The sequence below is a fragment of the Pan troglodytes genome, chromosome 5 (assembly GCF_028858775.2).
Source record: "Pan troglodytes isolate AG18354 chromosome 5, NHGRI_mPanTro3-v2.0_pri, whole genome shotgun sequence".
NCBI lineage: Eukaryota > Metazoa > Chordata > Mammalia > Primates > Hominidae > Pan > Pan troglodytes.
This window is the reverse complement of record NC_072403.2, coordinates 45,228,167-45,252,201: the sequence shown is the minus strand read 5'-3', so window position 1 is coordinate 45,252,201 and position 24,035 is coordinate 45,228,167. Positions and strand designations below refer to the sequence as shown.

Sequence of the window (24,035 nt, the reverse complement as noted above, 5' to 3'; positions counted from 1 at the left end):
GTTGAATATTTAGGTTGTTTCTAGTTTTTTACTCAAAACATATTTGCAGATAATTTTTTGCATATTTCCTAGACAAATTCTTAGAAGTTTTCTGTTTGATGAAGGCTAAAATGACCTTTCCATAAGTGTTAGCACAAAATCCCAGTTTCAGTTTTCCTCATGTAACGCCTCAGTTGTGGCACAGCGGAAGTGCTAAAATACGCACAATCAGATCCCTTTTCTGGCTGGCAGAATGCTTACTGATTATCTGACAGGCTGATCCCTTCATTTTAAGGACAAGAAAACTGAGAGCCAGAGAAGATGATTTGCCAAGGACATAGCCAAGCAATAACCAGTGTGATAGCAAGTGGCCACACGGCAGGACAATGGAGAAGAATATTTGGATAAAATTAAATACACGAGATAACAAAGAAAACTAGTTAGGATGAAATACGGTTATCAAAATATTTTGAGTTATGGTATAGTAATACGTGTACCACTTTTAAAACGCATTAATTAATAAGATCTAGGTGTAGGCCCAATATTTATCATAACTTCAAAGTCATGATGAAATGACACAATATTTCAAGATCTCTACACCAACTGTCAGGTGATATGAAAATATGCTTGATTTCCGTTGGTGACAAAGTCACAGGTATTGCTAATACTTCTGTGGTTTGTTGTCTACATTTATCACTGAAAGAAATAATTTCAGGTAGCAGCTAGGGGAAATGCAGCTGTGATTGGCTCCCATCCACATGGGCAGAGCCCCTGGATTCTGTCTGTGGACTCCAGGTTAAGAGCCCTTCCTGGCAAGTTCATCAGTGAATGAGGCCTTCCCCAGCTGGTGCCCGAGGGAGTCCACCACTGACCAGTCAACAAGGGTCATACCAGCGAAACTCAGGAAGTGTCCAGGCAAAGCTGACACATTCAGACAGTGTATGACTTACAGAGACAGCGAAAGCCAGAGTAGGCAAGGGTGTCAGCTCCATGTGTCCCCTGCCCCACAGGATGTCACTGAAACAAAAGGGACCAGATGACAGCAAGGGGGATGGTGGGATACACTGGTACAGAGGGGCCAATTCCATGCTGCCCCTGAGCAGTTCTATAGCCTGCAGCTGTACCCTCAGCGGGCAGAGGCAGAAAGCTCCAAACCTCATCAGAACAAGAGAGGTGACAAGAAACTTCTAGGATAGCCTTCTGGGAAGATAGGGAAGCAAGTGGGAAATAACCTAGTAGCAACCACTCACAAGCTTCCTGTATGCACTCACGTTCCAGGAGGCTTACAGGGCATTCTGCCAAGACTTAGACCAGCTGTGATCTATGCCTTGCTCTTGAGGCCTATGTGGGGACATGCAGCTTGCACAGCACCATGGCAGAGCTGTTCCCCTACACAAAGTGCTCGGTGGATGTCTCCTGACTTTAGTAGGGGGTCTTTGGGACAAGGAGAAGCAAAACCAGAAAGTATTTTTGAAGAATGAAGATAACATTTTAAACATTTTTTTTTCTATCTTTAAAAAGGAATACATGTTCAACTTGGAAAACTTGGAAAGCACAGGAAAGCATAAAGAATAAATTAAACATTACCCATAATTCTTTACCATCCCTAGACAATATGTTGAAGCTATCGTTATGGTCATTACCATGTCTAGATTTGTTTTTGGCCATACACCTTGTGTACACTAACTTTTATAGCTGGCTTGTTCCCCTTAAGAATTACATCAAGGCCGGGTATAGTGGCTCATGCCTGTAATCCCAGCACTTTGGGAGGCCAAGGTGAGCAGATCACCTGAGGTCAGGAGTTCGAGACCAGCCTGGCCAACATGGTGAAACCCCGTCTCTACTATAAATACAAAAATTTGCCGGGCATGATGGCGGGTGCCTACAATCCCAGCTACTCGGGAGGCTGAGGCAGGAGAATTGCTTGAACCCAGAAGGCAGAGGTTGCAGTGAGCTGAGAACACGCCACTGCACTCCAGCCTGGGCGACAGAGCGAGACTCCATCTCAAAAAAAAAAAAAAAAAAAAAGAATTACATCAAAAACATCTTCCTATGTCATTAGATTCAAGTTAACACTGTGAAACTCCTTCTGGGGCCAACAGGTAAATTCTCCAGCAGTGAATTCACTCGATCACACGAAGCCGTTTCTCCAGACATCTGACTCCCAGCATGAACGGTCCCAACTCCTCTCTAACAAAAGGTAAGGTGAGAACTCACCGGAGGTGTTAGAGTTCCCAGAAAAGGCTCCCTACCTTTCTCTTTAACCTATTCCTGTGGCTCTCATGTCTCCTGATAAGCCATATGATCCAGCAGGATTAATTCCTTTTACCGTTTAATTAGTCGTAGATACTCAAGACAGTGGCTTTCAAGTTAGTTGGAGTGCACACCCCTTCAGTCCCTCACTCTGACAGCCAGTAGACCTACTGCCATGGTAACAAGAGACAAGAGGTTTCACAATCAAGCCCTGGTCCTGCCTCCTGAGTGGGAAGAAGGGATTGGCAGGAATGGAACAGGGTCATAGCATGGGAGAAGGGGGTTTGGGGGACAGTGGTGGTGGGACAATTGGTAGCCCGCCTACTGAGGCACAGGGGAGCTCTTCGTCCTAGCCAGGATTCAGGTAGCCTCCAAAAACACCACATGAGGATGGCCCAGAGCCAGTCTCCCTACATGACGGGATGACCAGCAGGGACTCTACTTCCCCACAACCATGTTATTGTCTCTTTCCAACCACACAACCCAGGGGGTAGCACCGATGAAGCACGCCTCCTGCCATTGTCCATCTGATGCCAGAGGCCAGGATAGTATGTGTGGGGCCTCCGTCTCTGCCACCAAGGAGCAATCCTTTGGGTTTGAAGGGGTGCTGAGCCCTCATGTTAGAAATATAAAATAGGGCTTTAAAAAAGGTGTCAGAGGGCCAGGCACGGTGGCTCATGCCTGTAATCCCAGCACTTTGGGAGGCCAAGGTGGGTGGATCACCTGAGGTCAGGAGTTCAAGACTAGCCTGGCCAACATGGGGAAGCCTGTCTCTACTAAAAATACAAAAATTAGCCAGGTGCAGTGGCACACGCCTGTAATCCCAGCTACTTGGGGGGCTGAGGCAGGAGAATCACTTGAACCCAGGAGGCATTGGTTGTAGTGAGCTGAGATCGTGCCACTGCACTCCAGCCTGGGCGACAGAGACTCCGTCTCAAAAAAAAAAAAAGAAGGTGTCAGACAGTCCCCGTGATATGATGTGATAAGAGTGGCACTCTACCTCTGTGGCCTTTCTCTCAGAAACCCATAACATCAGTCAAAGAATGAGGAAAACATCAGACACATCCCAATGGAAGGACACTCTACAAAATACTGACTAGCATGCCTCAAATTGTCAAGGTCCCCAAAAACCAAGTGTGAGACTCGGTCACAGCCAAGAGGAGCCTAGGGAGACACACCACCGAGATGTAAAGTGGTGTCCTGGGTGGGAGCCTGGAACAGAAAAAGGCTTTAGTAAAGTATGGCCTTTAGTTAATAACAATGTATCAATATCGGTTCAGTGATTGTGGCAAATGAACCACACTAAGGTAAAACTGCCTGATAGGGGAAGCTGGGTACAGGCTACATGGGATCTCCATGCACTATCTTTCCAACTTTTCTGTAAATGTAAAACTATTCCTTAAAAAAAAAAAAAAGTATTCTTAAAAAACAACTATTGGCCAGGCGTGGTGGCTCATGCTTGTAATCCCAGCATTTTGGGAGGCTGAGACGGGCGGATCACCTGAGGTCAGGAGTTCAAGACCAGCCTGGCCAACATGGTGAAACCCCATCTCTACTAAAAATACAAAAATACCAGGTGTGGTGGTGCATGCCTGTAATCTCAGCCACTCGGGAGGCTGAGGCAGGAGAATCGCTGGAACCCAGGAGGTGGAGGTTGCAGTGAGCCGAGATCACACCACTGCACTCCAGCCTGGGCGACAGAGCGAGACTCTGCCTCAAAAAAAAAAAAAAAAAAAAAAAGACTCTTCTTAAAATCAAAAGGCCAGCCAGTGAGCCCTCAACACCAACCAGGTTGCGATTTTCCTTGGACTTTCCCAGATCCTCCAATCTGGCTGTTGGTGCCAGCACTTCAGCCTGTATTCTAATTTTTTGGAGTGCCTTTGTTTTTATACTTAAAGAAAAAAAATGTTTAATGTATATAGATACATATATATGTGTATATATATAAAACAAAAGATCAATATGCAGAATATAAACAATTCCTATGGATCAATGAAATGAAAAACATTCTTTTTTTCTTTGAGACAGGGTTTCACTCTCACTCATGCTGGAGTACAGCAGTGTGATCACAGCTCACTGCAGCCTCAACCTCCTGGGCTCAGGCAATCCTCCTGCCTCAGCCTCCTGAGTAGTTGGGATTACAGGCACGTGCCACCATACATGGCTAATTTAAAAATATAGATATTGTTTGTAGAGGAAGAGTCTCACCATGTTGCCCAGGCTGGTCTTGAATTTCTTGGCTCAAGTGATCCTCCCACCTTGGCCTCTCAAAGTGCTGGGATTGCAGGTGTGAGCACCACACCTGGCCAACATTTTTTAAATGGGCATGGGCAGGCAGTTCATGGAAGACAGGTGCTCAACCTCACTAGTCATTAGCAATGCAAACTAAAACAAGGCAGTAGCACTTTTCTACCTATCAGACTGTTGAAATTAATGAAATCATAGTATAGCAGCAAGTGCTGATTGCATGACGGGGCAGCGGGTCCTGTCCTAAGCTGCTTGCTGTGGGCCACTCTCTCAAGGGCTTTCCCAATGCTTACCCAATTAGTGACCACCATGACTTTGAGGCCAGGCTCTATTATAATCATTCTCAGCTTCCAGATGAGGCAACGGAGAAGTAGGTCAAATGACTTGTACCAAGGTCATTCAGCTAGAAAGCAGCTTTTGTCACCTATTCCGTATTTTCTTCTAGTTCCTACATCATTGTGTGTTTTTACATTTAGATCTTTAATCTTGCATTGTATCTTTGCATATGGGATGAGGTAAGGACATAACTTCTTTTTTCCAAATGGATAGATGTCCCATGTGAGCCAATTTGGGATATGATCATCTGTCCAAGCCTAAACACTTTCAGCCCCACCAAACCTACTCCCTTGCTTCCACAGTGGCCAGACTGGGGGTCTCCCTGGGTCTTCTAGCCTCAGTTTCCTGCCCTGCAGTATGGATGCTGAACAAGATGGGGGCTTAAAAACCTGGTCTGTGTACCCTGCAAGGGCAGCCTGAGACAGGAGGGTGGAAACTCAGCTAGCCAGCAGGTCACCGTTGCAGGGCAGCAGGTCACATGCTAGCCATGCCTTCCATCCCAGATGGCCTTCAGGGCTAAGCTATGTTGCAACAGGAGGGAGCAAATGTCCACGTGACCGTTCTCAGGAGCCTTATGTAGGCTGGTCATGCCATCATCATCTATCAATCTGGGCTTGGACCCATGTGAAAGCAGAGGCCATGCAATGTCAGTGTGCCCTCAGTAGCAGTCCTGCTGCAGAGCAGTGGCACCCCCATGGGTCTGGGCATCACACTTAGCTCCACTTAGCAGTAGGAACTGGCACACAGCATAGTGCCCATTGTGGCTGGCATAGTGCCATCCTGAAGTCCATCTCTCCAGCATCTGCTGCATGCCGGACACCGCACTAGGGAAGGAGCCACTGGGCCCATCTGCCCAGGGCTACAGCACCGCCATCCCAGACCCAGTGCCCTCTCACTGCCTCACATTCTGGTTTTAGGACACATCTCCTATGTGAGCCCCTGAGCCCAGGGTCAATAACTGACATGATGTGTTTTGTTTGGCTAGCCTGGTGTTTTGGAAGACAATGCAGATTCATGAAAGAAAAAATTGATGTTGGACTTTATTTAAAATTAAAACACCATTCTGCTAAAGATATTTTTAAAAGAATTAAAAGACAAGCTACAGACTGGGAGAAAATATTTGCAAAACATATATCTGATAAAGGACTTGTATCTGAAGTATACAAAGAACTCTAAAAATTCAACAATAAGAAAATAAACAACTCAGTTTAAAAGTGGGCAAAAGATCTGAACAGCCACTTCACCAAAGAAGAGATACAGATGGCAAATAAGTACATGACAAGGTACACAACATCCTGTGTCACACAGGGAAATACAAATTAGAACAACAATGAGATACCACTACATACATATTAGAATGGCTAAAATTAAAAAAAAATGACAATTCCAAATGCCAGTGAGGATGTTGAGCAATAGGAACTCTCGTTCATTACTAGAGGGAATGCAAAATGGTTTTGCACTCCCACAGCCACTTTGGAAGACAGTTTGATGGATTCTTGCAAAGCTAAATATGATCTTACCATACAATCCAGCAATTGCATTTTAGTTATTTACCTAATTGAGGTGAAAACTTATGTCCACAAAAAAAAAACAGAATATGATTGTTCATAGTAGCTTTTTGTATACTTATTTATAATTGCCCAAAACTGAAAGCCACCAAGATGTCCTCCAAAAAGTGAATGAATAAACAAACCATGGAATATTATTCAGCTATCAAGTCTGGGTGCAGTGGCTCAGGCCTGTTATCCCAGCACTTTGGGAGGCCAAGGTGGGTGGATCACTTGAGGTCAGGAATTCAAGAGCAGCCTGGCCAACATGGTGAAACCCAACCTCTACTAAAAATACAAAAATTTGCCAAGGATATTGGCATGCACGTGTAATCCCAGCTACTTGGAAGGCTGAGGCAGGAGAATCGCTTGAATCGAGGAGGCAGAGGTTGCAGTGAGCCGAGATCAAACCACTGCACTCCAGCCTGGGTGACAGAGCAAGACTCCGTCTCAAAAAAAAAAAAAAGAGCTATCAGGCCATGAAAAGTGATGAACCTGCAATGCATATTGTTTAGTGAAAGATGCTCATATGAAAAGACTATGTATTATATGATTCCAACTATATAACATTCTGGAACAGGCAAAATTATGGACACAGTGAAATAGTCAGTGGTTGTCATGGACTTGTAGGGAGGAAAGGATGAATAGATGGAGCACAGGGAATTTTGGGGGCAGTGAAACTATTCTGTATGATATTGTAATGTTGCATAGATGATGTCATGCATTTGTCAAAATCCATAGAGCTGTACAGCACAAAGAGTGAACCCCTGCATAAACCACGGACTTTAGTTCATAATAATGTATCTATATTCATTCACCAGTTATAACAAATTTATCACACTAATACAAAATGTTAATAATAAGGAAAACTGAAAGGTGGGGAAGAGGAGTATAAGGGAATTCTCTGTACTATCTGCTCAATTTTCTGTAAACTTAAAACTTCTCTAAATAATAGTCTATTGATTTTTAAAACTGCAGAAGCAGAATAACTAGGCAGGTAGCTTAGCATTTGTGCCCTGCACCTGGCCCACTCCATGCATTCACCTGGGCACCTGCCAACCTCTAGAGGCCAGTAAATTTGAATTCCAACCCCTGCATACCTGCACCTTCCACACACGGAGCCCTCTCGCTGAAACTCCAGGACTCCACACAGCATATCTGAAAAACACAACGAGGAGGACTCAGCTTCCTCAACCATTGCTCTGGCTCTGTGCTGAGCCCCTGTGTATCTGCCCCATGAGAATAAGCTCTCCTTTCAGCTGTGAGGCTCAGAACCCCTGGCTATTTCTCTACCCTCTTTTCTGATCTCTTGGGTAGCTTCTACTGGTAGCAATATCCTGCTCAGCGAGTAGAAAGCCCTGTCTCTCATTTTTCCTTTGGCTTCAAAGACATTGAAGTGTGTACATGTGCATGTGTGTGTGTGTGTGAGAGAGAGAGGGGGGGGCAGGTGTGTCAGCAAGGGGCCTGACAGATGCAAGGTAGAAATACACTATGCTTGCCCAGGGACAGTGGTTCATGCCTGTAATCCCAGTACTTTGGGAGGCTAAAGCCGGTGGATCGCTTGAGCCAGGAGTTCAATACCAGCCTGGGCAACAAGGTGAAACCCCGCCTCTACAACAAAATATGAAAATATCCTTCCCTCCCCACAAATCCATAGCCGGGTGTGGTGGCACATGCCTGTAGTCCCAGCTACTCAGGAGGCTGAGATGGGAGGATATTTTGAGCCCAGAAGGTCAAGGCTATAGTGAGCCAAGATCTGCACCACTGCACTCTAGTCTGGGTGACAGAGTGAGACCCTGTCTCAAAAAGAGAAAAAAAAGAAAGAAAGAAAAGAAATACACTGTGCTTGCAAAAAAAAAAAAAAAAAAAAATTTAATCCTAGTGTTCAGAACCTTGAATTTGAAAGGTGTGCATCAAATCACCCACAGGAGCTTTTCCGAAAATCCTGCTCCCAGAGTCCCCACCCCCACCCCAAGCCCCTTCAGTGACTGCTGGCAGAAGGGTCTTGGGGAAGATGGCTCTCAGGCAGCCCTAGAGCGCTGTTCAGCCCTGTCCCCTGTGGTGGCTGCCGGCGAGCTGGTTGGGTGCTCTAATTCCTGGGCAGAGATCACTGAGTGTCCTGAACAGTGTTTGTTAAAACACCTCAACTCGAGTGGCTAGCTGCCCCATATTTCCTCCTCCAACAGTTGTTGGAGTGCCAGCGTTCCTGGATGGGACGGTCACACTAGGCAGGTGAGAGGAAAAGTAACCCCGCCAGAGACTGGAAAGGAAGAGCTCTAGGGGCTCCACCTCTGACAAAGAAATCCTTGCCACTTGCTTTAGATGCTGGTAGTAACGGGCCCACAGAACTCTGCCACGGTAAGCCGGGTAGGGAACCCTGTCTCAGGCCATCATGGCATCTCAGACATTCCCTGTGAACATCTCACGTGAAGGATTCGCTGTTGGCCTTCCCACGTTCCCAAGGGAGACAGCATTGGCCTTCTCCTCTGACAGTAATAATATCTCGTAGCCTTTGTAGAGGGCCCTCCTGGGCCAAGTGCAAAATACATGAGCGCTGTGCCTACTATCATGGTCCCCCACTTTACAGGTGAAAAAATTCAGGCTCAGAGAGATGAAGTAGCTTGCCCAGGGTCACCAGCTAATCAGTGGTGGACTCAAACCCAGGCCTGTCGGAGTCGTGCACTCCCCTCATTCCTCACAGCAGTCGTGTTTAGGATCAATGACTGCCTTTTAGGGACACATGTCCATAATGTTATCTAGTAGGTGTTGGCATTTACCAGCCCACATTTTGTAATGTTTTGTACAAGGTGCTTTCTTTATGTGCTTCCCACCACCAGATCCTCCTGCCTGGGGTATCCGCTCTTCCAATGTGTCCACACCGTCTGATTTTCCCAAGAGGCCAGGATTTTTAAAGGGCAAAACTGTGTTTCCTTAAAAGGCCAACCTTCTAAGGTGTGGAAACCCAGAATTCCCTGCGACTGGCCCTTGCCATTTCAGCTGAGAAACCCAGAGTTCAGCCTCCCCATTCTGTAAATGAGGACACTGAGGCCCCGAAAGGGAATGAGATGCTTTAACTCTGTAGTTAATAACACAAAGAGCCACAAATTAGGCCAGGCACAATGGCTCACGCCTGTAATCCCAGCACTTTGGGAGGCCGAGGTGGGTGGATCACGAGGTCAGGAGTTCAAGACCAGCCTTGGCCAATATGGTGAACCCTCATCTCTACTAAAAAGACAAAAATTAGCCAGCCGTGGTGGTGCGTGCCTGTAGTCCCACCTACTCAGGAGGCTGAGGCAGAAGAATCGCTTGAACCCAGGAGGTAGAGGTTGCAGTGAGCTGAGATCACACCACAGCACTCTAGCCTGGAGACAGAGCAAGACCCTGTCTCAAAAAAAAAAAAAAAAAAAAAAAGAGCCACAAATTAAACCTAGACCTTCACACTCCATGGCAAGTGCCTTTTCTTCCTTCCACCCACTGCTCCCCCTGCCCTCTCCCTGCCTCCTTCCCTCCTCCACTCACCTCTTCTCCCATCCCTCCCTCCACTGTCAGCTCTGCCTATCTCTATTCCTGCCTTACATCCCCCTTCTCCTTTTCTTCCTCCTCTCTGCCTCATTCCCTTTGTCATCCTCCCTTGCAGCCAGGGCTGCCTCTTTACTGCTTGTTTGTTGATCATGCCGCTGCCAGCCTTTATCCGCCAGCATCTCCGAGAGAGTCCATGGTGGAATAGGTCTAAGGAGTAGCCCCTGGGCAAGGCCTCCAGGGACTGTCTGCTGTGCCATCCATCAGAATAGTGCTCCTTCCACCTTGTCTTGGCCTTGGGCATTCCTGGACATTCCTTAGGTGTTCCAACTTAGGATGATCCCTGGATGTGCTTGCCTAGAGACCTTTAACCCTGCAGTTGAGAACCCTGGACTTCAAAGGTGTGTGTCACGTCATTATTGACCACTTCCAACAAGTCACCTGTATTGAGATTTGAATCACATGAATCCCAGTCATGGCCCCTCCGAGCAGCACACCCTTGGGCAAGCCAGCTCCCCACTTTGGGATTCCCTTGCCTCATCTGTAAGATGTGCAAAGGTCCCTCTGACACGGTCACTCTGTGAGCAGATAAATGTTGCCCAGTCAGTGCCCGGTCAGAGCCGCCAGGGTGAGAGAGCGAGGGCCGAGCGGCTGTTGCTGCCCGAGCTCCAGAGCGGCTGCTCCTGAGAATTGCTGCAGGTGGGGAACTGGGGAGGGGCGGGGCGCTGGTCTTCTGCTTATCAGGTTCTGAAAGAAACCTGATTCATCACTTCCCCAGGGATGCTCAGGTCCTGGAAGCTGATCCCACTAAACACTCTGATTGGCAACCCAGGAGGCCTAATTACTATTAATATGGCTTATTAATCCTTATTAAGGAAGATACTTCATTCTGATGGCTGGTATGTTCTCTCTCCAGAGGGGCGTCAACATGAGAAATTAATTCAGTGTCAAAGGCTGGTTGGGCAAAGGGAGAGGGCAGAGGTCATTTATGGCATCATCCCCAGAATTACAGAAACCAAGCTGTGGCATCCAGGAACAGGATGCTTGAGCAGCTTACAGGTTTGAGGAGTCATTTCCCTCGGGAGCCCCCAGCCTTCCATTGCACTGCCCTCCTGCATGAGGTGGGGCAGCTGGGCCTCCGCAAAGAGTACTGGATGCCCCTATTGGCCACGGTGTGATCGTGCCCTTCTACCCTGCCCCATCCATCTCTCCATCCTCTTCCACCCCCTCCCAACTTTCAATAGTTTGGCACCTGTGAACTCTCCCTGGAACCTGAGCCAAGGCTCCACTGGGAAGCCATTGAGTGAGCCATTTTTGTGCCAGTGCCTTGGTCTTGCAAATTTGCTACAGCTTCCAAACTGACCTTGACCCGTTGTCATGAAAGCACTTGCAGGATGGAAAGCCCTTTCTCCTTCCCTTCTCCAGGCTGCACCAGGAACTACCAGCAGGAGCCTTGAGAATTGGTCACTGTTCTCTAAAGAAAAGCGGGCACAGCCTGCCATCTTGTGGCTACCTCTGGTCCTACATCGGTCCTCACTAGACCCAGCACAGGGATCTCTGCTTTCCCACCATGAAGGGCACCTCGTGGAAGGTCTCTCCACTGCTAGGAAATGGACATTGGTGGGTGAGGGGGGGCTTCCCCAGGCTCTGGTGTCTTTTCTTGCTTGTTTGACCACAGTCGTGACCTATGGAAGCAGCCTTGCCATTAGCTGAGATCGGAAGGCGGAAGGCCAGAGCTGGGGAAGGGGCCATACTCATGAGTGAGACACGCAGTTTGTCAGGTCTGTAGAGTACCTTGGACTGAAGATGCAGACTCCGCGGAGCCGGCTCACCTGTCTCTAACCCTAGCCTGCCTCTCAGCCCAAGTGTCCCCAGAGTGTAAAAGGAGGGTTGTACCCAGGTGACTTCTTAGGCCTCTTCCAGCTCTGACGTTGTCTCCAGGCAGGAAGCGAGGAAGATCTCCTTACAGCACAACTTAGAGTAAGGACCTTGTAACCACAGGCATGTGGAATACACTGGCCTCCAACCAGCCGTGTCCACGCGCCTCTTCACCTCCCAAGAGGAGCTTCTGGGTTCCACTGCACTCGGCCAGGAATCCAAGGCAAGGCGCACATGTCAGCAGCCTAGGTGAGCAGGCACAGCTCCATCTAGTGAGCTGTTGGATCTGACTCCTCTCTCAGCATGAAGCTAGGTCCCAGGGGCAGGCAGTGTGGTCAGGGGTAGGCCAGCGTGTGTTCCTAGAATGCCACAGAGTCAAGCCCAGTTAGAAGGCATTGTGGCTGAGAGCACAGGTTCTGAAACCTCAAAGAATCCTGAGTAGCTCCAGATTCTGCCACTTACCAGCTGGATAACTTTAGAATTTCTTTAATCTCTCTAAGCCTCAGTTTTCTCATGTATAAAATGGAGACGATGACATCTACCTCTTAGGTCATTGAGAGGATTAAATGGCATGATGTTTGCAGAGCACTTTCACGAAGCCTGGCGTGTCTATCAATGACAGTTGTGGCCATCGTTTGTTGTTCAGCTTCTACAGCCAACAGATGCATGCTCTAACAATGAAAATTACTGTGTAGGCCGGGCACAGTGGCTCACGCCTGTAATCCCAGCACTTTGGGAGGCCAAGGTGGGTGGATCACCTGAGGTCAGGAGTTCAAGACCAGCCTGGCCAACATGGTGAAACCCCATCTCTACTAAAAATACAAAAAATTAGCCAGGTGTTGTGATGCATGCTTGTAATCCCAGCTACTTGGATGGCTGAGGCAGAAGGATTGCTCCAACCCAGGAAGCGGAGGTTGCAGTGAGCCAAGATCGTGCCACTGCACTCCAGCTTGGGCAACAAGAGTGGAACTCCATCTCAAAAAAAAAGAAAATTACTGTGTAAACCATCCAAGACAGGACTCTTGGCTCTTGTCTTAGTCTGCTCAGGCTGCTATAACAAAATACTATAGACTGGCTCAAACAACAAACGTTTATTTTTCACAGTTCTGGAGGCTGGGAAGTCCAAGATCAAGGCACTGGCAGATTCTATGTCTGGTGAGGACCCCCTTCCCGGTTCATAGACAGCTGTCTTCTCGACGCATCCTCACATGGTGGAAGGGGCAAGGGAGCTCTCCAATGTCTCTTTTATAAGGACTCTAATCCCATTCATGAGAGTTCTACCTTCATGACTTAATCACCACCCAAAGGCCCCACCTCTACTACCATTACATTGGAGATTAGGTTCAACACATGACTTTTCAGAGACACAAACCTCCAGTCCGTAGCACAGCAGATTTAGTTCCTGCTGAGGGCTTCCTTCCTCGCTTGCTGGCACCTCCTTCTTATTGTGTGCTCACATAGGAGAGAAAGAGAGAGAGAGAGAGGGAGGGAGAGGGAGAGAGAGAGAGAGAGGGAGAGGGAGGGAGAGGGAGGGGGGGGAGAGAGAGAGAGAGAGAGAGAGAGAGAGAGCACTGTAGTTTCTCATCCTCCTCTTATACCTATAAGGACACTAATCCCAGTGCGGGGGCCCTACCCTCAGGACCTCATCTAAATCTATTCACCTCCCAAAGGCCCCACTGCCCAATGCCATCACACTGGGAATTAGGGTGTCCACATAGGGATTTTGAGAGGACACATTCAGTCCATAACAGCTCCTAGATATAAACCCTGAATTTCTCTTCTATAAATTTGCCCCCATTCCTTTTGCTTTTGTTTGTTTGTGTTTTGCAGTGATGTGAATGCCAGGAAAATCCTGCCCTCGCCTTGCCCCAGTCCACACAGCCAGAAACAGAGCAGCACCAGCACCCCACTGGAAGACAGGTCTGTGGTCTTCTCCTGTTATGCCTGTGACAACCCCTGCAGTGGGCAGAGTGGGCCTCCATCTCCAGTCTACTCCCCGAAAAAGCCCCTCGTCCAGTAGCCACACAGACAGAACCCAGGTCTGGCCTCTGCCCTGGTCCCCTGGGAATTCCCTGGAATCTCTCACACAGGCCAACTCAAAGCGGGGAGGTTTTCTCCCACAGTCACCAGGACCCTGTGTTGGGCAGAGTTGTTTCATATCTTCTTGTGAATAGACGTACCTGGGGGCCAGAAAGGGAAAGAGCCAGCCCAGGGCAGCCCCACCACAGAGCAGAGCAGGATGCTGACAAGCCTGGCCTGAAGACCCAGCAGCATTTGCTTCCAGGCTTAGCAGAGTTGATCAGCATCCTCCGGCTAGAATGGCTGCTCAGCCTCTTTCACCAGCACAGCCTCTGCCCTGCCTGCCTGGGCTCTGCTTTAGTGCTTCCAGCTGGCCTGCAGCGGGAAAGCCAACACCCAAACTACCTGCGGGAATGGCCAGCCCCTTGTTACATACCGTCCTTACTGCCTTCTAAGGAAGTGGCTACCGCCTCCTGCTGTGCAGAGGCACAGGGGTGAGGACGGACGGAAAGTTGGCAAGGCCAGGCAAGTGTACTGCTCTGAGTTTGCTGAAGGGGAATGCTATATGGAGAAGCTGGATGGAAAAGGGGATGGGGGAGGGCACACACAGCCCTCCCTTTCTAAGGAGATTCCCACACAACACTTCTACTTACAAATCTCATTGGCCAGCACCTGGTCACCCGGCCACACATCGCAGCAAAGGAGTCTGGGAAAGGTAGTTTTTTTAGTTGTGGCAACTTAGCTAAATATGGTTCTGTTTTTAAGGAGAGACAGGAGAATAGTAATCTCTGCCTTGAGGTCAACTAGCTAAGCCACATGGGGAATGAGGGTGCTCTGAGGACACAGTACTGAATGATATGACATCTAAGCTGGGCGCAGAAGTTGACGGGCCCCAGGTTAAGGGGTGCTGGTTTGGGTAAATCAGGGATGGGAGGACAGGAGTGGTGGTGGTAAGAGGATAGAGAAGGCAGTGAGAGAAAGCACAGCCGCCATGTGACGGGTGGTGGGGAGGGCAGTCCAGGGAGAGGAAGCATCAGAGCAAAGGCCCTGAGGCTGGAAGTGGCTTGGTAAATGCAAGTCACTGAAAAAAGGGGGCAGCTGGAGCCCCTGACCCGGGGTCATATCACACACAGCCTGGTAGGTCATGGGACAGAGTTTAAGTTTTATTCCATGAGTGGTGAAAAGCCACTAAAGGGTCTGTATTAGTCTGTTTTCACACTTCTGATAAAGACATACCTGAGACTGGGTAATTTATAAAGAAAAAGAGGTTTAATGGACTCACAGTTCATGTCACTGGGGAGGCCTCACAATCATGGTGAAAGGCACGTCTTACATGGTGGCAGCCAAGACAGAATGAAAGCCAAGTGAGAGGGGAAACCTCGTATGAAACCATCGGATCTCATGAGACTTATTCACTACCACGAGAACAGTATGGGGGAAACCATCCCCATGATTCAGTTATCTCCCACCAGGTCCCTCCCACAACACGTGGAAATTATGGGAGCTACAGTTCAAGATGAGATTTGGGTGAGGACACAGCCAAACCATATCAGGGTCTATGGCAGGGAGTGACTTGACCCAATTTGCATGACAAGAGGCTTAGTGTGGCTGCCACACAGAGAAGGTAGGAGGGAGTGAGAAGCAGGCCAGCCGTGTCATGTAGCTTTCTGAGTGAGATCAGTCACCAAAAATGGAAAAGCATTTTGGAAATATAAGTGGTGAGTCCAGTTGTAAAGTGTAGTAAAATGTGACACGTGGTTGCCTCCAGCATCCCCAAGAGGCCAGTGTCGTCCATCCCTCTCACCGGAGACAGCCAGACAGACTCGGACATCATCGCCTTCATCAAGGCCAGACAGAGCATTCTGCAGAAGCAATGTAAGTGCACCTCCCTTGGTGGCTCCTCCTGGGCAGCAGGTCACCAACACTTGTGGGGAGCACACAGTGAGGTGGGAGGAGAGTAGGGAGTTTCCTGCATGTTCCTGAAGCCACAGGACTGGCCTACCTGTCACTCACATGTGCCCAGCCTCTGATTCCTTCTCGAGAAAGCCTCAAGGGGCAGCATCAGAAACACCAAGACAGGCCCAAGTGGGTGGGCCGCCCAGGTGCTCCTGTCCCTCTTGGCAGAGCTTGCTCTCTGTCTCTTCCAGATCTTCAGCTCCTTTGTTCTCTGTTCCCAAAGTCAGCTGTCTCCTCTGCTCAGCCTTCTACAAACAGGAAGGGGCTGAGTGATGTTTTGGTAACTCGTTGAACCCCTGGCTTAAAGTCTCACTCCCCTATCAGAGTGTGGTTCTTGCCAAAGAGCTGTGAGTGTAAACACCGCTTGAAGGCCCAGGCCTGAGGACACCATAACAATCACAGAGGAAGTAAGAGTGGCGTGTCAGACAACAGGAAGAGAAGAAGGCTCTTCTTGGCCTGCATCACTGCCCCCTCCACCCCCAGCCCCGTCCTCTTGGCAGCTGCCCATCTCCCATCTGCTGTGGCTGGGCCTTTTCTCTTTCTGCCTTCCATCCCCCACGCACCCACAGGGCAAGCCCCAGGGCCCCTTACCCCAGGCCTGCGTTTTGTCTTAGCCTCCTCCCCATAACCCAAAGGCTACTAGGCAGGCTTAACATTGCTTTCACATTGCCAGAAAGGCGCCCCCGCCACGATGGTATGGGCTGGCAGATTGGATGTATAATGACTGATGCCTGCCCTGCGGGGCCTGCACTCAGCTTCTCCACCAGCCGTGTGCAGTTTGGGCAGGAAGAGGTTTGTGCATGGATAGAGCGCCGCAACTGAGAGCCGGCCTTGGTCCTGTCCTCGCCTTGCTTGGCCGCCAGTCTGCTTACTTACTATCCTCTCTTCACCACCAGGACCAGCAGCCTCAGCAACACTGTCAGGTCCTTTCTTAGGCCTGAGACAGCCCCACCTCTGCTGTGATCTTGTCTCATTCTCAGTTTCCTTGTCTTAAAAAAAAAAAAAAAAAAAAAAACTGGATTCAGTGATCTCCAAGTCCCCATCTATGCCCCAAATACTCTGATGATAGGTATCAGGCACTGAACAGCAATGAACAGCCAATCAGTCAGCAAACACTGTATGTGTTGGGTGCCTTCTTATGCCAGGCACTACTACTAGTGCTGGGGCTACAGCAGAGAACAAGACAGAACCCAGCACGTGAGAAACTGACATTCTAGGGGGAGGAAGGAGACAGACAATGAACACAGAACACATCGACAAATACGTAAGATTGTTTGAGGGGATAATAAGTGCTATGAAATAGCTAAACTATGTAATGTTGTAGACAGTAACTGGGAAGACTGCTTTTAGCTGGGTAGGTTGGGGAGGCCTTGCTGGAGAAGATAACTTTAAACTGACAGCTGCATCATGAGAATGGAGCAGCCATGCCGCGTTCTGGGAATGCACAGTCCTAGCAGACAGAGCGGAAAGCGAGAAGCCTGAAGGGGAAGCTTTGCTTGGCCACAGGGTGGGAAGGAGGCTAGAGTGGCTGGAGGGCAGGGAGCAAGAGCACAAGGGCCAAGTCACACCAGGCTTATGCACAGGGGAAAGAGATTTGGATTTTATTCTAGATAGAGTGGAAGCCCACTGAATAATTTTAACCATGGAGTGATATGATGTGATTGATGCTTTAAAAAGCTCACTTTGTCTGTCACATGTAGTGTAGATTGTAGGGGCCAAGGGTAGACCAGTTACCAGGCTACCATGAAAGTGCCAGCAAGGGATGATTGAGGCTTGGACTCACCAGTAGACCAAATGTGAGATGCAAGAGAAAGAGGAGAGTCAGGGCACCTCCTGGGCTTTTGATCTGAGCAGCGAAGAGAATGGCAGTGCCATTTACTGAAATGAGAAAGGCAGGGAGGCATGACCATCAGAGGCAAGGAGCTGGAGGGATGGAGAGTTCTGGCTGCCCTGTTTGAAGTTTCAGATGACGTTTGATGTCCAAGAGGAGGTGTCGAGTAGACAGGTGAGCATCAGTGGAGCTCAGAGAGAAAGTCTAAGCTAGAAAAAGAAATATGCAAGTCATCATGTCTGGTTGGTGTCTGAAGCCACAGGACTGAGTACAATGTCCTCTGAAGACCAGAGATGGAGGTATTCAAATTGCTGAGAACAGCCTCCTGGGGTTCTCCAACAGTTGCGGAGAGAGAGGAAGCAGAGATGCTGAGAAGGCACTGCCAGGGTGCGAAAAGGAACAGCAGATAAGTGGGTATGGCCTCAGGCACAAACTGGAGAAGCACAAGCTGGAGAAGCACAAGCTCCAAGGGGAGACGGGCCAGTAGAGTGTGGCAGGATGGAATGTGGACCACTGGCCATTTTGCATGTCAGGGTGATCATGGACAAGCACCATTTAGCCAGGGGACTGGGAGTGGCTGGGGAGAGGGTGGAAGGGAAAGAGGCTGAGGCAGTGAGCAGATACAACCCCTCCAGGGGGTTGAGCAGTGACAGGAGCAGAGAACTGGGCTGGAGCTAAAGGGAAGCAGGAGCCCAGAGGGATGCTTTGCATGTTAAGACATGCTCACGTGCTGAAACATGCATAGAGAGGGAAATTGATGCTGTGGTGGGAGAGGGGAGCAGAGCTGCAGGAAAAACTTCCTTGAGAAAGTAGAGGGGACAGTGTGCGGGGCACAAGTGGAGGAAGGCTTGGATACGCAGGATATCCTTTGAGCTGAGATATCCCTTCCCCTGTAACAAATCCATAGAAACCAACCATCATTCCTCCCCTCAAGAAGCCTACAAGCAAGCAATATCTCTAAGTTACATTCACTAAGCTTTTGTACATATAAGAGATGTGATCATCTAACTCTCTCCAAACAGAAGAGGCGGAAGTCCAGGTCCCTGTCAGAGTGGTGTCCTCCTGCTAACACTGTCCCCAGGCAGTGCAGAGAGCTGGATTGAAGGGCAGGCACTTTTATTAAAATATGTACGGCAAATTACCATTTATAAATGTTTTCATTTTTATTGTTTCATTTGATGTTCTTAATGCTCCTGTAAGGCATGCAGGGCCAAGATTATGATCCCCTGTGGACAGTTGAGGAAACTGAGGCACACAGAGGTTATATCACTTGCCCAAGGTTACACAGCTGATAAATGGCAGAGCCAGCATAACCCAGGTTTTCTGCTCTCTCCCCACTGGGCCACACTGTCTTGAAAAGCTGCAACTACCAAGATATGCCCACTCTGCTGTCAGGAGTTCTCTCGGCCTCAGGAACAGGATCCAGCATTGACAGGAGGGGAGTGACCGCAGCCTCTACCCACCCTGCAGCTGGGGAGCTTTGCTCTCCAAATAAACAGCAGCCTGGAAGTAATTCATCAAAGCAAACAAAACTTCCACAGCTCAATTTTTATTCCGAAAGGAAGAATATTCATTCTGGCTTTTCAGTGACCACGGGGCCACAAAGGAAGCCAAAGACAGGTTGACACGGGGTCCCTCTGCCACCAGGTCCCAAAGGGCCAGCAGGCGTGACCTCTCAGACATACAGCAGATGGTTCTGGTCCCACCACGTGGCACTTAATATGCAGCCCACTTATCAGGGCACCCAGGCAAACACACAGGCCGAGGCCCAGGCACCTTCTCAGCCAAAGCAAACACCTCCCTCTCCCTGCCTGGGCTCTCGAATCTTAATTTAGCTCACAGCGCTGCCTTGGTTACTTCAGGAGTGCTCATTAAGGGGAATTTGTGACTGTCAGCTCGGGAGCAGGAGCCCAGAGAGGGCAATTTAACATAAGCCTCGCCAGCTCTTAGGCTTCACCAAGGGCCAGGATGAATCTACTTGATTTAGGATTCATGGAACAGCATGGAATGTTTAAATCCCTGCCAGGGGCAGGCATGGACAGGTATATAACCCCCATAAGGGGCATCAGTCATCCGTGGAGTCAACTCTGCTGTTTCCAACTGCCAAGGACAGTTTTTATGTCTGAGGAAATGAGGTTAACCCCTTTCTAGAGGGCCTTTTTGTTTTTAATCTTGCTTAATCCCTGAGTTTGGAAGTATTCCCATCTGGAAAGGAACCATGGTGCGACCCCCATAACCACAAGTCTGTCTTCTCCAAGAGGTGTTAGGAAGAGGTCCTGCCTCTCCCAGCCCTCCAGCCCCACTCAGAGAAACCCTCCAGCTCTCTTCTGTGTTCAGAAACCCTCCCAGGGAAAGAGAAAGAGCCCCAAACTGGGAGGGAAAAGGCGGAAATTCCAAGGCCATCTCTGCTCTGCGTGACACTGGGCAGGTCACCTCCCCAAGCCTCCCTCTCACTGTCTGTCATGTACAGATTCCACCCTTGCCCAGGCTCTGATCCTGTCCCAGATAATCTCCATTAAAGTCCCTTATCAACGCCCAAGCACCAAGGAATTATTAACAGGGAAGTGGCCTCTGTGGTGAGAGCTGGCCCAACACCATGAGGTGTGATTTTGCTTTTTCTTAATGGTATATCTGTAGTGTGCCCTCCTTTCTGGGAGCCCACGGTAATCAAAACCCCAATACAGACAGAGCTTCATCACTTAACTGGGGCCCATAAAGTGAATGAGTTGGAAATGGTGCCTTTTGTGTTGAGGTCTGTGCATGTAAGGAGCTACGTCTTGGGGCAGAGCGTGCTCTCCCCCCTATTCTGTAGCATTTCTTCCCAGGCCCCACCCCACCCACCCCCTGTCATTACTGCATGCAAGTGTGTGAGGGGCTCAGAGACCATCCTGGGTGGGAGATGGCTCAGATTCCATGCTCCCTACCACCGGCAGCGTTCACAATCCTGGCCCAGGCTGCATTTCAACAGTGCAGCAGAAACATCAGACCCCAGATCTCATCAGCAGCCACGTGCCCACGGGCCCCCAGCTCTTGCCCTGCCAGTCCTTGTACTAGAGAGACAAAAGCAGTGAGTTTCAGCCACGGCCATGCCTCAGAATCACCTGGACCCACCCCAGTGATCCTGACTTAATGGTTCTGGGCTGTGGTCTGGGCACCAGGATTTCTAGAGATTCTCCAGAGATTTCCATTGTGTAGCAGAGCTGGGAACCACAAGTCCAGAGTGACAGGAACACATGACCATCATAGGCTCTGGTGTACTTGTCTTCTTACTTTCCATTCTAGAATTCAATTCGGACAGATCAGAATGTCTTAAAAATAAGGACCATATTTGTTTAATTAAACAGCAAGGCCTGCCAGAGGTCTTGCACACAGAATTAGAACTGAAAGACCAAGGGCTCACAGCCGTGAATTATTTCCAATCTCTTCCTCCGCACTAGCTGGCCATTCAATGTATCACCAAGAATGACCCTTTCTTCCACAGCAATATCAAGCCAACCAAGCTAACACTCGTCACCCAGTACCAGGTTCCTGTGGCCGAACCTGGAGGGCTGCAGCTGCCTGCTCACCTGTTCCCTGAGCAGCCTCACCCCTCAGGCTCTCTGTCCACTGAAATTTTTTTAAACATTGTATTTATTACTTCATCCAAGAATCTCAGAAATTCTCCCTTGCTCTTACTAAATTAGCCAAACTTTAAGCAAAATAACTGCATATCACTCTTACCAGTTCTCAGATTTTAATGTGCTAATGAATCGACAGGTTTTGTCAAACTGTAGATTCTGATCCAGTAAGTCCAGGGTGGACCATGTCTTAGACTCTGCCTTTCTTAACAAGCTCCCTGGAAATGCCAGCACTGCTGGTCCATGGACCACACTTTGTGAAGCAAGAAGCCACCTTGCTTTTTCCAGGTATCTCATCTGCTCCAGCAAAGAGAAATATTAGGCCCAGAGAACTGACATGACTTGCCCAAAGTCACACCGTGGGTTGGGGACTGTCCTGGCTAGAACACAAGGGCCCTGGTTCTTAATCCAGAGAACCTTCTCCATGCTCAGCCATGGGAGATGACAGGATAGGGGCCACACGGTCAGGAGGAGCCATCCTGGAATATAATTAATATCTGGAGCAAAAAGCAAGGAGAGAATCTGAGGATTAGGTAGGAGCATCAATGAAAACCATGGGGTTGTCCAGGTGTGGTAGCTCACACCTGTAATCCCAGCACTTTGGGAGGCTGAGGTGGATGGATCACTTAAGCTCAGGAATTTGAGACCAGCCTGGACAACATGGGGAAACCCCATCTCTAGTAAAAATACAAAAATTAGCCAGACGTGGTGGTGGGTGCCTGTAATTCCAGATACTTGGGAGGCTGAGGCAGGAGAATCACTTGAACCCCGGAGGCAGAGGTTGCAGTGAGCCGAGATTGTGCCACTGCACTCCAGCCTGGGTAACAGAGCAAGACTCTGTCAAGAAAGAAAAGAAAGAAAAAGAAAGAAGGAAGGAAGGAAGGAAGGAAGAGGGGAAGGGAGGGGAGGCTGGAGGGAGGGAGGGAAGGAGGAAGGAAGAAAGAAAAAGAAAGAAAGAAAAGGAAGGAAGGAAGGGAGGGAGGGAAGAAAGGAAGGAAGGAAGGGGACAGAAAGAGAGACAGAATGAAAGAAAGAGAAGAAAGAGAAAGAAAAAGAAAGAAAGAAGAGAAAGAAAGGGAAGGAAGGGAAGGAAGGGAAGGAAGGAAGGAAAAGACAAGACTCCAGCCTCAGTGACAGAGCGAGACTCCATCAGAAAAAAAAAGAAAGAAAGAAAAAAGAAAACGGTGGGGTAGGAAAACAGGCGTCAGTCTCAGCCTAGGGAGGTGGAGCTTCTGCAAAGGGCAAAGGGGGCCTCTTCCTTCAGAGCTTGGGGTATAAATGCAGCTCCTGGGAGGCAAGACACAGATGCAGTGCCCAAGACCCAGGGGGAGTGGCCGGTGGCCTCCCCTCCCCCCGATTCAATCCTGGGAAAAGTCAGTGTCTGCATGCACAGCCTAACCAAAAGCATCCTGTCTCCCTTTCAGGTTTGGGAAGCAATTGAATTTCCAGGAAATATCCAGCCATGAATTATGCCAGCAAGAATGAAGCACAGATGAAGGCAGCGCCCCTCACTTACTCTGGCTTCAGAAGTGAACTATGGGCTGCTGGGAGCAACTAGTGACTTTGATTCCCATGGAGGGGACTGTGTTTCTTTAAGGATGCTGACCTGGAGGCCACCAAGAGGCTGGGGCTGGGGCTGACCACGACATCCTGTGGTTGCTGGAGCTGCTGGCAGGGCCGGGCAAGGCCAGAGTGCTAGGGGCAGGGTGAAGGCTTCAGCTCACTGTTGTAGTGACATTTTGTGTAGATCTTTATAAGCTTTTGAGAATGTGAAATAGCACCATCAAAATATAATGTCAGAGGATGCTCACACCAGTGGAATGTGGGGGGAATATTTTTATTTTTAACGATTTGCCAGCTCTCTCCCTTGGCCCGTGCTCTGGTTTGGAAGCCCAGAAATGGCCATGACAGGTCCAGGCAGGATGTCCCAGCCACAGGCAAGGCAGTGGAATGCAGGGCATCCTGAAGGCCAATCCTGATCTCCCAGACCACATCTTTCACCATCAGCCTCTTGGCCAGGATGACCTGGAGGCAGTGCCTGAACAGCTGTGTCTCCAGGGAGCCATCTGCCCTGCAGGGTCTAAGGACATCATAGCACCCAGAGAACAGTGGGCAGCTCCCAGGGACTCTGCTGAGAGCTTGAGAGAGGGCAGTGTGGGTACCTTGGGCCTCACAACCTTCACCCAGCCACTTGGGCCCTTGCAGGATTTGGGCTGACACTCCCCACTTCCACAGGGAAAAACATAGCTGCCTGGGGGTCTTGTCTCCATGGGCCCTCTCCATGACAGATCCAAGGGAAGGTGGGCAGCCCTCAAGGAGGTTCTTGAAGAACTGCCCCCTGGGCCAGGGGGTTCCAACCCAGCTGCAGCCAGGGAGGGGCAGCGGAGGGTGAGCAGGAGTGGCACCTGGAAATGAAGCTAACTGGATAAAAGTGCTGGTCCACTGCTCCTGGTGTCTCTGTCCTACAAATACAGGACCTGATGACCCTGGAGGGGAGCAGAGTGGTAATATAGTATAATTGGCTTGATTTTCTTTTTCGTTTTTTAGGACTGGGTAACAGGATCGTGCGGGAGAAGATTAAACCATTACACTTCTAAGCTAGGCAGGCCCATCGAGCTCCTCTAATCCACACCCCTATTTTATATAATTAGAAGGCCAGAGTGAAGGGGAGATTCAGCTTGCTGTTCTATGCCACTGACAAATGTCCCCTCTTCAGGGGGCTTCCCCTGACCACTCCATCTCGAGTCACCCCCTAGTTATCCCCTATCCCATTACCATTTTTTCTGCATCACTATCTGACATGTTATCCTTCCAAACTTGCCTATTTTTGAAATACCTGCAACCCCCCATAAT

At 49.2% G+C, this 24,035-nt stretch overlaps 1 protein-coding gene and 1 pseudogene across 6 annotated transcripts in view; one reads left to right on the top strand and one right to left on the bottom strand.

Moving 5' to 3' along the window:
- Positions 1-22,992, top strand: part of KIF6 (kinesin family member 6) — a 382,518-nt gene extending 359,526 nt beyond the window's left edge. For 4 of the 6 annotated variants that reach the window (XM_016955398.4, XM_016955395.4, XM_054685756.2 and 1 more), the window contains 5 exons: positions 2,082-2,179; positions 12,864-12,914; positions 13,590-13,679; positions 15,547-15,653; positions 22,607-22,992. In XM_016955398.4, coding sequence (XP_016810887.1) covers positions 2,082-2,179; positions 12,864-12,914; positions 13,590-13,679; positions 15,547-15,653; positions 22,607-22,623 — 363 coding nt within the window. In that variant the 3' untranslated portion in view covers positions 22,624-22,992. The remainder of the gene's footprint in view (positions 1-2,081; positions 2,180-12,863; positions 12,915-13,589; positions 13,680-15,546; positions 15,654-22,606) is intronic. The other 2 variants (XM_016955396.4, XM_054685757.2) reach the window with 1 other exon arrangement.
- LOC112209468 (ankyrin repeat domain-containing protein 39-like) lies at positions 5,253-5,692 on the bottom strand (annotated as a pseudogene).
- Positions 22,993-24,035: the final 1,043 nt, after the last annotated feature.